This window comes from Balaenoptera acutorostrata, chromosome 8 (genome assembly GCF_949987535.1).
Source record: "Balaenoptera acutorostrata chromosome 8, mBalAcu1.1, whole genome shotgun sequence".
In the NCBI taxonomy this organism is placed as follows: Eukaryota; Metazoa; Chordata; class Mammalia; order Artiodactyla; family Balaenopteridae; genus Balaenoptera; species Balaenoptera acutorostrata.
This window is the reverse complement of record NC_080071.1, coordinates 23,166,862-23,179,401: the sequence shown is the minus strand read 5'-3', so window position 1 is coordinate 23,179,401 and position 12,540 is coordinate 23,166,862. Positions and strand designations below refer to the sequence as shown.

The 12,540-nt window shown below is 33.3% G+C and overlaps 1 protein-coding gene across 2 annotated transcripts in view; it reads right to left on the bottom strand.

Moving 5' to 3' along the window:
- The window catches only part of PSMD14 (proteasome 26S subunit, non-ATPase 14), a 98,042-nt gene that overhangs the window by 33,713 nt on the left and 51,789 nt on the right, over nt 1-12,540 (bottom strand). For both annotated transcript variants that reach the window (XM_007183174.3, XM_007183175.3), the window contains 4 exons: nt 6,605-6,676; nt 6,260-6,379; nt 3,777-3,847; nt 2,631-2,781 (listed from right to left, as the gene is read on the bottom strand). In XM_007183174.3, coding sequence (XP_007183236.1) covers nt 2,631-2,781; nt 3,777-3,847; nt 6,260-6,379; nt 6,605-6,676 — 414 coding nt within the window. The remainder of the gene's footprint in view (nt 1-2,630; nt 2,782-3,776; nt 3,848-6,259; nt 6,380-6,604; nt 6,677-12,540) is intronic.

Here is a 12,540-nt window from a genome sequence, read left to right as displayed (position 1 = left end):
AATAATAGAACCTATTCCCAGAATTACCGAAAAGAATAAATGAGACAAGTTTAAATGATTATTGCCATAATACCTGGCACACAGCAATAATTCCATAAAGATACAGTCAAGTCACTATAAAAGGAAACCAAACAGTTTGAATCAACTGAGATTACAAAGAAAGAATCCATTTTTACCTAATCACTCAAAAAAACAGAGATAATACTGGGACTTACAAACATGAAAATATAAAAATATACAGGAAAGAGGTATTAAAAGAACAGACACCCACTTAAATCCTTTATATAGAGATTGTCATTTAACTCTTGATCTAATCATTGCCTTACTAAATATTTTGACAGCTTTGATAAATCATGTGCAGGGAAGGGGAAGGGAGAGTCCTATGTTATTCTTCATTTTCTTGTAAGTTTATATTCTTAAGTATAATGATTTAACTAGAACACTCTGGCCATGGATTTACTAACATTTAATTTAATTCAGTTTTGAGACACTGAAAGAACTATAAATTATAACCAAACTCAGACACCTTATAAATGAAGTTACATTATTGACAAAAAAATGGATCCTTATTTGAGGTGATATAATTGTATAAATCTCGTTAGGTACAACAAGTGATGCGAATCATCAGTGATAGATGCTTATACTAAATTTTTTCCAAAAAATTTTTTTCATGACATATAAAACTAGACAGTGATACATGTAATTTCCTAAAGTAATTTTTGAGATATATTTTTAAATACTACATTTTACCACATGACAACAGAGTCATGTGATACAAGTATATTTTTTAATGAAATGCATTCTTTGAATCATGGTTAATTAGAAACAAACAATGCAAACTCCACAGTTATATAATACCTAAACTAGGTTTGGAAACTAAAACTGCCATTTAAAATACTATAAACAAGATAACCAAAATACATATTCATTTATTTACATTCTATTTTGAAAATGCTTTCTTTCATTGTATTTAAGTTTATATTTTCCTTTTCAAAGCAGCCACCATCACATGAGTTAAGTATCATAAAAAGTCACACTAAAACTACAAAACAGAATTCTAATTATGTTTAAAATTAAGCTTCAATCATTAGTAGTATATATTGTGGCATGGGAATTTAATCAGATAATTCTATTATGTTTCTAAAATAATAATTATTACTTAAATGAGTTACTTACTGTTTACTTTTTTATAAGGTATCTTAATTATCAGAGAATTAAACTTAAATATTATACTGTACTTTAATTCATAAAACTAACAAAAGTCAAAGATTTTCAACTCCTTTTATCTATATCAGTTAAATAACAATACACTTAGTAAAAAAGAAAGTAAATAAATTGAAATGTCATTATATAGCAAGCCTCAGAAGTTATGCATTCAGAACTGCCTAGTATATCAGTTTCTATTATTGTTTTTGTGGCTAGTTTCTGCCTCTAAAGAGCTAAATCACATCTAATAGGATCATGATTTAGAAAAGACCTCAATTTTTATTCATCATAATAATATAATGTCATAAAGTGTTCAAATTCATGACAGATAAAAACTCCATGTTTAAACAGCCATATTTAGTTTGAGCTGGTGAGCAGATGTAAATGTAATCTGCAATACTATCAAACTCCAGGTCTGATAGATAGCAAGCTAATATTTATTTTTAAGGGCTCCAAAAATTATTTGTTAAAGCTGCATAAAAAGGATTCCATAAATGTACTGTGATTTTACTTTAACAATTATTCTACACTACAATGGACGTACATGCTCAAACAAGACACCTCAGCAGTATTTTAAAGCAGTAACCACCTAGCCAATTTCTGTATGTTCTGTAGTTTTTCTAATCCACTCTCCCTGTGGTTGAGCAAAATCGAATTGCCTCTCACATTTGCAGACAGCTCTGTGAAGGTGATAATAGAGCTGCTCCCTGCTGTCATGAGGCAGGAAATAGGAAAATGGCATATGGGGCTAGAAAGAAAGAAAGAAAAAAAAAAAGAAAGAAAGAAAGAAAGAAAGAAAAAAGAAAAAAAAGAAGGAAAAAAGAACTAAACAAGAACAAAAGATTTCAACAAAGAACAACTATAACCCAATATGCTTTGCAAGTTAATCTCTTTTCAGAATCATTTAGCATATCTAATCATTCATCTGTGTCCTCACTCCAAAAATGCAAACGGTTGATACCAAGTGTTTGGGGCAAGTTTTCACTGTCTAAAATATTTGGAACCTACAACTGCAGAATATGTCCTGCACAATGTCTGCAAACAGAGCTCTTTAGATTTTTTAAATGTTGTGCCGATCCCAAATTCACCATTTTAAAATAAAAGAAGGTAGAGCAATGTTTATTAAAATATTAATAAAATGTGTATAGAAGGCTTTCAGTATGATTTAACATTCCTAAATCTACGAAATAAAAAAAAATTAAAGATAAACATTTATAATTAGACTAATTAAAGTAGAAACAAATCTCTAAATAGGTAAATTGCTAATAATAATACCAAGACACATTTATTATCTTGTACAGTTTTTTGTTTGGTTGGTTTTTTGTGTAATTAAGAATCATGCTTTAAACAAAACAGATTTTTATGTAATGTATCTGTAAACAGAATGTGGCAGGAGATGCTAATAAAGATAGAATCCACTCTACCTTTCCTTTTACACTCTGAATGGGATCCACAACCACTGCCACAGCTCTCTCCGACAAGGCTTCAAAGCTCTGCTGAGTGTTGATATCCACACCAGAAAGCCAACAACCAAAGCCAGGGTGACTGTGATACCAACCAACAACCATCTCAGGCCTGAAACAAAGAGGGCGTTCAGCCGTTCAGAACAGAACAAGTAATACATTTATGATATGAAAAGAAACAACACACTAACGGGGTATAAATTAAGAAGAGATGAAAAACACACAGGTGTGAAAAAGCACCATTAGAAACACTGAAATCATACACCATATTATCCAGAAAACATGGAAACGAAAAAGTGTGACAAAGGAGTGCTATCATTAAGAGATGCACATTAGCAGTGGTAGATAAGGCTTTCAGTTTTTCACCTTGTTACCACACTTTCTCAGAGCCAGTTTTTACCCTTTCAGCATTCAAGTAAATATCTACTCTTTAACTCCTTAGCTCTGGGAGTTGGATTTTCCAGGCAGAGTACATTTTTAACAATGGACACCAGGATCCACTGTTGTGAAAGGATTAAATATCAATTAAACCAGCAGTAGAACTAGGAACTCAGTCAAAAACCAATTTGCACTGTTCTGCTCAGCTGCTGAGCCTTTTGCTAACATTAATTTTGAAGTTTTTTCCACAGTAGAAGAATTTGAGCAAGAGAATGACAACTATTGAGAGATTTAATCTGGGGTAAAAAACTTGAACAATATTTGGATTCTACTTTCCCTGTCTTTAAAACTCAATATGACTACAAATATAATTAAATATTCAGAATTTTATTTAGCTGCAACTCTCAAATTTTGGAACATACAAGCTCTTTCAATTATAAGTGACTAGAGAGTAACTCCATATGCTAAACGGTGGGAAGCTACAGTCCAAATTTACTATGTAACAGTTGAGAATTTTAACATGAGGCAGTTTTCTAACTGGCAAATTTCTATGATTCTAGAGGAAAGAGATACTAGATAGGTGGTGCAGAGCACTGACAGTGATACTTTTACATTAATTACGTGGCTTTTTTTTCGCTAAGAATGATATTCACGAACATGTAAAATTCTGAGATACATTTCTGAAAATATTTCCCATCATTCCATTATATGATCATTTGAAATACTTACCTTCCTGTCTGCTTCAACATATCCAACATCTTGGCTTGGAACACTGGATCGACTGCCTCCACACTGACACCCTGATTTAGAAAGAAAGGAAAATGATTAGCTTCTATAACAATGAGAAAAAATTTATATTACAAGGTAAACGAACAAAAAGCTACTGCCTAAAAACCTGTGTATATTATTTTGGGATACCAAAATAATTTAATAGGTTTTGATACCCATATTTGACACCTACTCATGTCATTCAATTATAAACCATACATCAATAAAACTTTTTAAATTGCCAAGTACCAAGAAAACAAAAAAATTGCCAAGTACCATACTGCTGTTAGCTAATGAGTTAAGATAATTTTTAGGCTCCTTTAAAAGAGTTTATGGCCATGACTAATGTGTGTGTGTATATATACACACACCAGAAATACCAAATAAGTGAACCAACTATTTTGTGGTTAGATCGGTCTAGGCAAGCATACTTCCTAACATCATCCTCTGATAACTGATAAGCACTAGGCCTCTTCCATCTCATCCAAAGTTCTACAACTATTCTGCTATTATAATAATCAACAGTTCAAGTCGTTTTTTTTTTTTTCTTCAGTAATGTAAACACCTTGAGGAAGGAAAATAATAGTTTCCCAGAGTTATTTTTATTTGTTTTTTGGTTGGCTGAGTTAGGAGGGGAGGATGTTCAGTGCTTTAGTTAGGACTACTTGGTAGATTAGGCAATTGGAGGGGAATATATACATTTGAATATTACCTCAAATATAACAGCATTCTCAAAATATTCCCCACAAGAGGCAATCTGCAACCAAGTCTTTTAAATGCTACATTATTTTGCTAGTTCAACCAAAAGAAAATTTTAGGACGTGGAAGAATTAAAGGCATTCATATTATCTCTCCAGTGACAGATCACTGCCATTATAGCTCCCTCAAGGTCTTCCTCTAACATGAGGAATTTAAGTCTAATCTACCTAAACAAACCAGTTAACATAAGCACTTCTTCCCACCAAAATAAACAGTATTTTGAATTCTAATTGAGAGTGCATCCTCAAGAACAGGGGTACACAATCTACTGCCTACAGGCTACGAATGTTTTTTAAAGGGTGGTTAAAAAAACAACAACAACAAAACAAGAATATGAGACAGAGACATATGTCTTTACAGAAAAAGTCTGCTAACTCTTGGGCTAGAAGAAAAATTTTCCAACTCTACTACACAGAATGAACATGGGGAATCAAATATTCTATTTTATATTGTCAAACAAGCACTTGTAGTACAAGGAAATAAAGGATATTAAAACTTAAGAACCGGGCTTCCCTGGTGGCGCAGTGGTTGAGAATCTGCCTGCTAATGCAGGGGACACGGGTTCGAGCCCTGGTCTGGGAAGATCCCACATGCCGTGGAGCGGCTGGGCCCGTGAGCCACAGCTGCTGAGCCTGCGCGTCTGGAGCCTGTGCCCCGCAACGGGAGGGGCCGCGATAGTGAGAGGCCCGCGCACCGCGATGAAGAGCGGTCCCCGCACCGCAATGAAGAGTGGCCCCCGCTTGCCGCAACTGGAGAAAGCCCTCGCACGAACCGAAGACCCAACACAGCCAAAAATAAATAAATAAATAAATAAAGTAGGGGAAAAAAAAAACTTAAGAACCCTTTACTATAATGGATATCCATGTAAGGACATTCATCAGACAAATATACGTATTATATTTTCTTAGGCAAGCAGATGAGAAGGCTATATGTGTTATTTTTTGGAAGGTAAGTAAATGGTTATTGTTTTTTGGCCATTAAAAAAAAATCTAAATACACACCTATCTACAAGTCCAATGCATTAAACAAAACAGCAAAACAAAACAAAAAATTCCCACAAAGAACAATGCATTCTAAATGCATTAAAGTAGAGGACTTTCAAAATGTGTATGCAGTATGGTTCGTCTATTAACAAATTACCATGCAAAAAGGCAAAAAGAACTAAAGTTTGTCATGGTTTTTTGGTTTTTTTTAAACTTAACATTTTGAATAGGAAAAGCTTAAGAGTCATTTATTACCATATACAGAATATTTTAAAAAGGGCAATATTTCAAAACAATAAAAACAAAACATGAGGACTAGATAATGTAGGTGAGTTGAAACTCTAATTAAGAGTGTCTCTGAAATCTTTTGAACCATGTGTTCAAACTAATCAAACTAGTATCCTACTATTTTAAGGTAACTAACTTATAAATCCAGTACACTATGCTAGTTAAAGCTGAAAGAACAAGTAAAGGGATTAAATGTTAGCATCACTCAATTTGTGGATCTACAGGGAATTCATAATGCATTTAAAAGATCAATGATTTGATTCAATACAGTCTAAAAGTTTCTATCATTAATCTTATAATGAATTTTTCTATCAGGAAGAGAAAATTACAATATGATGAGAGTTATTTTGCACAGGAAAAGAAAAGAGAAAAGTAATACGTTTACTTGCATCAGGCAACCATAAAAGTACTCACTGTTCCTGACTGTGGCATAGCAAACACGTCAATCACTCTGACGGTGTAATCATCAACAAATTCTCCAAGCATCAGACCCATAACTTCCATTGGAACCCCAGCACGACCATGTTTTAACATCTGTAAAGAGGAAGATATATAGACACAAAGCTTTGAGATCTTTGGACCCCCCCCTTTTTTTAATTAATAACTTAATTGTGTTTCAGTGGAAATAAAACACTCTATTTTATACATGCACCTAAAACAACGGCTTATGTGTGAGAGGGTTAACATGAAAAATATTCCAAAGTAAAAGAGAGAAAGCAGCTGAACTCTCTAAAGCAAGTAACTCCATTCAACACTTACTTTTAACAGTGCCAGGGAAGAGATATAGACTTGTTCTGCTGTGTCCACTGCAGGAGCATCTGTAGGTGGCCCCTAGGAACAAGCACACAAATCATTATAAATACAAAGAACTTATTAGTTTAAAATTAAAGTTACAAGTTATTTAAATATGATTTTTTTAAAGAGTTTAGGGGAAACATGTTAAGTATTCAGCTACAACACAAACAATCAGAACAAACTTGTAAATATCAAACCTGTAGAAAACATCAAACTTAGTACTCAGGTAAGTGTCCAATGGACACAATGCTTGAATCTTTCAGGGATGCTAATTTACCTCCACTACAAAATAACTATAATGCACCAATTAGCTATGTTTCTTACCCCAATGTGAATGTAAACTGATTAACTGAAGGACCAACACAAACAGTAAATTCTCTGAGCCTGATTTTCAGCTAAAGACAGCATGTAGATTAGGGCTATGGGATCTCTGCAGAAACTTAGGTATGGGGGGGCGAGGGGCAGAGAAGACTTCTAATCCCTAGGTTAAAGAGCTGTGAACATGCTCTGCACTTCACCTGATGAAGTTGTTCCCCTCCCCTATACAACATCAAATTTAACACAACTGCCCCAGATGTGAACAAACTGGTTGAGACTGGTGTAGCTAACATGAAAATACTTCCAAATCCTGACAACTACCTTTAAAATAAATATTACTATTAATCTTATTACAGCCTAAGAAGATACTATGTTTCTCCCTAAGGATTCTACCTTCTTCATCAAAAGCACCAAACCACTTTTTACTGTAACATTCTGCTACACAAAGTAATTTACATATAGTCCTTACCCTCAAGATGACTACAGTCTTATAAATTTAATTCTGCCCCAATCAGTGCATATAGAAAGCTTCTTGTTTTTTAATACTGAGCAGTCTGGGAAACTAAAATGAGATGTGACTTTTAATTGCCAGGTCCTGTTTTGCTTAAAGTTCCCTTTCCTTAACAATAACTCTATTACAATTACAGAATGAACATGTTAGCTATCTAAATTGTAAGTCAATATTCTATCTTGCTTTTATGGATTTGCTTATTACTAAAATTAAAAAATTGCTTTACTCATTACATTTCACACTTATAGGTCTGTGTGTACTTTGTGCTTCTTGCCTGTTTATATCCCAAGTTCTGTGATTTTTTTTGGTTTTGTTTTGTTTAAAAGCTCATAATACTTACTGGAAGCACTGAGTATAAAAAGTTCTAGAATAAGTTTTCTCTAAATATAAGCATCACATACAAAAATAACCTCTATTTCCTTATATACAAAGTGGTGAGAAAAATAAAATCCTTCAAATTTTATGTTTAAAAATACATGTCAGATAACATATTTTAAAAAGAACCGAATTCTTCATTATTATCATTATTATCACCTAATGCAGCTTTACTGCTTGCCTTTCAAATAGATACGAAAATTCTAAGGTAAGCTAAAGTGTTATCATGCCAAAACATTCGTTGAGGTCACCACATAAAATAAGATAATTTTGTTGATATGATAATTTTATTCATCTAATTAAGAAAGTTAAGAAAGTTTAAGAAAAAAAGAGAAGAAATAGTAAATTAGTTGTCACAAGATGTTTTTTTGGGAAATAATACTCTAAGGTCAGGATAATGAACACTGTATTCATAAAAGTTATTTCCTGATTCAGAGCAACTTTAAAAATGCCCATGACAGAAGAAGTTAAAACTGGTATCTAGGCTACAGTTATTAATACAGCCTTTCTCAACTTGCCAGGAAATACTTAATAAGAAAAAAAAAAAAAAGAATAGGGAAATAAAACATCACATCATCACCAAAATGCATTACTGACAAAGTTCAGAAAATATTTCTGCCATCAATGAAAGAAGAAACACTCTGTTTTGTTCAGCATTATCCTAGCAAAGTGCCTGGCACATAGAACTCACTAAGTATTGGTTGAAAAAAAAAAAGAATGAACAAGTTAAGGTAGTACAAGCCAATGGAACAGGAAGGGAAAATACCCACCAGTTACCCTGGGAGAGAGAACAAGCCATATGCAAGTAAGTACAAAGATCGCTAGCTCCTCTCTCACTATGTTCTTCTGGTTCAGAAACATACTAACAGAAAACCATGTAGCTGGTTTCTCTATTGTTGTTTTTTGAGACAGTAACCAGTGATATTTCCTGTTACCCTTCTCACTCTATTACTACTCTGTTTCTTGATCTAGTTAGAATAAACTTCCCAGAAAACAACTTGACAAGAAGTAGAGAAGGATTTGTAGCAGTGAACTGCAACCTAAAGAAAAAAAAAAAGAGTAACCCATGTAAAACACTGTCTATGGGACATGTGTTAAGGATCTCTGGAGCAGATGCTATCACTTTTCTATCATCATGCTCACCTGTTCAGAATAGCACACAACCAGGCAATGAAGGTGAAGAAAACTCCATTAAATACCTTGGAAACTGAACTAAAACAGTTATGTAAGAGCCAGTACAGCTGTAGATCAAAGATGACCTGAGTTGAGAAAAATGTGGAGCTATGGACAATTTACATACATTGCCTTTCAGCAAACACTCCTGAGGAATAGCATTCAGATAATTCAAAGAGAGGAAAGTCATTTAAAAATAGGAATCATATACAAAATTCTGGAAAACTATTTGGCACCAGGAGAATACAAGACGATTTCTTATCTTTGAAATAGAACGTTGGAGGACAGACCAAGATGAAAAGATGAAAAATAGTTAAGAATTAAAGTTACACTGGAGTAAACAAGGGTAAAAACACTATGACAAGTTTAATTCAGTGATATAGAACATAAACTTTTGAAGATGTCTTAGAATGTACAGTAAAAAAGTTACAGATGAAAACTATTAAAAATACAATACTAGAGGAGAAAGGAAGGAGATGTAAGCTAAGAAATACAGTTGATCCTAAGAATAAAATAAGAAATGGATGGGGCTTCCCTGGTGGCGCAGTGGTTGAGAATCTGCCTGCCAATGCAGGGGACACGGGTTCGAGCCCTGGTCTGGGAAGATCCCACATGCTGCGGAGCAACTAGGCCCGTGAACCACAATTACTGAGCCTGCGCGTCTGGAGCCTGTGCTCCGCAACAAGAGAGGCTGCGATAGAGGCCCACGCACCGCGATGAAGAGTGGCCCCCACTTGCCACAACTAGAGAAAGCCCTTGCACAGAAACGAAGACCCAACACAGCCATAAATAAATAAATAAATAAATAAATAAAAAAAAAGAAATGGAAAGCATCAATAAGACAAAGCTGAAGAAAACTTTCCTGAATGAAAAAAAATTCAACTTTTGCATCACTAAATGTCAGGCAATAATCAATGAAGAAAAGTGTTATATACCTTGTAAAGTCTTAGGTAAATCTTAACTACATGAATAAAGCAACATTTCTAAAACCATACAAATAGAAAAACTACATAACCTGAAGGAAAAAATGCAACTCAGTTGACTTTGGATTTCTTTGCAACATTAAATGGCAGGAAACAATGAAACAAAGTTTCAGACTTTTAAGAGAGAAACCCTGTGGAGTCAAAAACATTACACTCCACTAAAAAAAATGTCTGAAGGCCCACAAATATATTACTAAATACACAAGGGCTCAGAAAATATGATTCCATGTATCGTCCTTCAAAGAACTTTTTGAATAAATGATCCACTTGAGACCCCACAAATCAAAAATAGAAAATTAAAAATGGAAAAGCCATTATATAAAACAATTTGTTAAGACCACTGAAAGCAGTTAAAAACAGAGAGAGCTAAATAACATAAATAACCAGGGTTCAAAACCACAGATATCACCCAATAACTATATAGGGCGATGGAGAGAAATGAAGTATACAAAACTCTCTGTTTGACATATAGGAGGGGAAAAAAGAGATCTGTTTAAGTGTTGACTTAGACTATTACAGAAATATGGATTTGAGAGTCTTTTGAACAAATTTAAAATAACCACAATAAACATTAAAACTGAATATACACCTTACCAAATCTCTGGAGAAGAAAAAGCTAACACAACACTGACAATAAAAAACAGGGAACAAAGAAGGGAACAAAACAAAAATAGCAAACAACATAAGGTAAGACCAAATATATTGGTAATGAAAAAATATAAATGAGATAAAGTCCCTTGTTAAAGGCCTTTTATAATGGGTTTAAAATGGAAATTCATGTATATGTTGCTTACAAATAAGAATTAAAACAAAACAAAAGGATTGGTGAGATTTGTCAGTGACATAACTATTTCTTTTTTGCAAAAGAAGCCACAACGGCCACTATATTTTACTTACCTTGCCTTTCTTCAGTGATGTATTACATTAATAGATTTCCTAGTATTAAATCACCTTTCTATTTCCAGGATAAATTGTTCAAGTTTGATTTACTATTTTTATATTAAATTTTAAAATATATTTATATATAACTTGTATTTATATTATTATATATATTATTTTTATGTAAGTGAGATTGACCTGGCATTTTCTTTTTTTCTGTTAAATTTGTCAGGTTTTGATATCATTATGCTAGATGTATAAAATGAATTGGAAAGTTTTACAACTTTCCATTTTCTATGTTCTAATAAAATGTATATATACTAAATTATCCATGTCTTAAAATTTAAATTTGGACAAGTTCACTAATGAAACATTTGGCTCTGAAGCTGATTTTGGAGCTAATTTTTATAACATTTGCAGTGGTATTACTAAATTCAGGTTAACTGTCTTGAAACTAGATGGAATATTATATTGTTCCAGAAAGTTTCATTTCATTTATATTCAAAGTTATCACCATAGAATTGAACATATTCTATTTTATCTTTTCTTTTTTAACTGTTCAATATGGAAAACATTTAAAACTAAATTTGTTTCTCCATATCATATTATCACTACCCAGACAGATCAATGATTTACATTTTTTTTAAAATTAATTAATTTATTTATTTGGCTGCACCAGGTCTTAGTTGTGGCATGTGGGATCTAGTTCCCTGACCAGGGATCGAACCCAGGCCCCCTGCATTGGGAGCGTAGAGTCTTAACCACTGGACCACCAGGGAAGTCCCAATGATTTACATTTTTAAAAAATCAAATCATAACCAAAACCATGATAAAAATATTGGTGAAGGGAACACCTCCTAATTCATTCTATGAGGCCAGCATTACCCTGATACCAAAACCAAAGACACTACAAGAAAAGAAAACTACACACAGACCAGTATCTCTTATGAACATCGATGCAAAAATCCTTACAAAATACTAACAAACAGAACTCAGTAGCGTATTCAAAGGACTATCTATACACATGACTGAGTGGGATTAAAATTTGCAAGGCAAGGATGGTTCAACAAACAAAAACTGGCCAATGTAATACACCACATCAACAGAATGAAGGGAAAAAAAAAAACCACATGACCATCTCAATTGATGCAGAAAAAGCATTTGACAAAATTCAACACTCTCATGAAAAAAACACTCAACAAACTAGGTATAGAAGAAAACTACCTCAACATAATAAAAGCCATAGATGAAAAATCCACAGTGAACATAATATCCCATGTTGGTGAAAGACTGAAAGCATTTCCTCTAAGATGGGGAACAAGGCAAGGATGCCTGCTTTCACCACTTCTATCCAACATAGTACTGGAAGTTCTAGCCAGAGCAATTAGGCAAGAAAGAGAAATAAAAGGCACTCAAATTAGAAAGGAAAATTACCTCTGTTTGCAGATGATATGATCTTATACAAAGAAAAGCCTAAAGAATCCACAAAAAGGACATTAGCTCTAATAAGTGAATTCAGTAAAGTAGCAGGATACAAAGGCAACATTCAAAAAACCATGCATTTCTACATACAAATAATGAACAATCTGAAAAAGAAATTACAAAAATAACTTCATTTACAATAGCATCAAAAAGAATAAAATACTTGGAATTAACCAAGA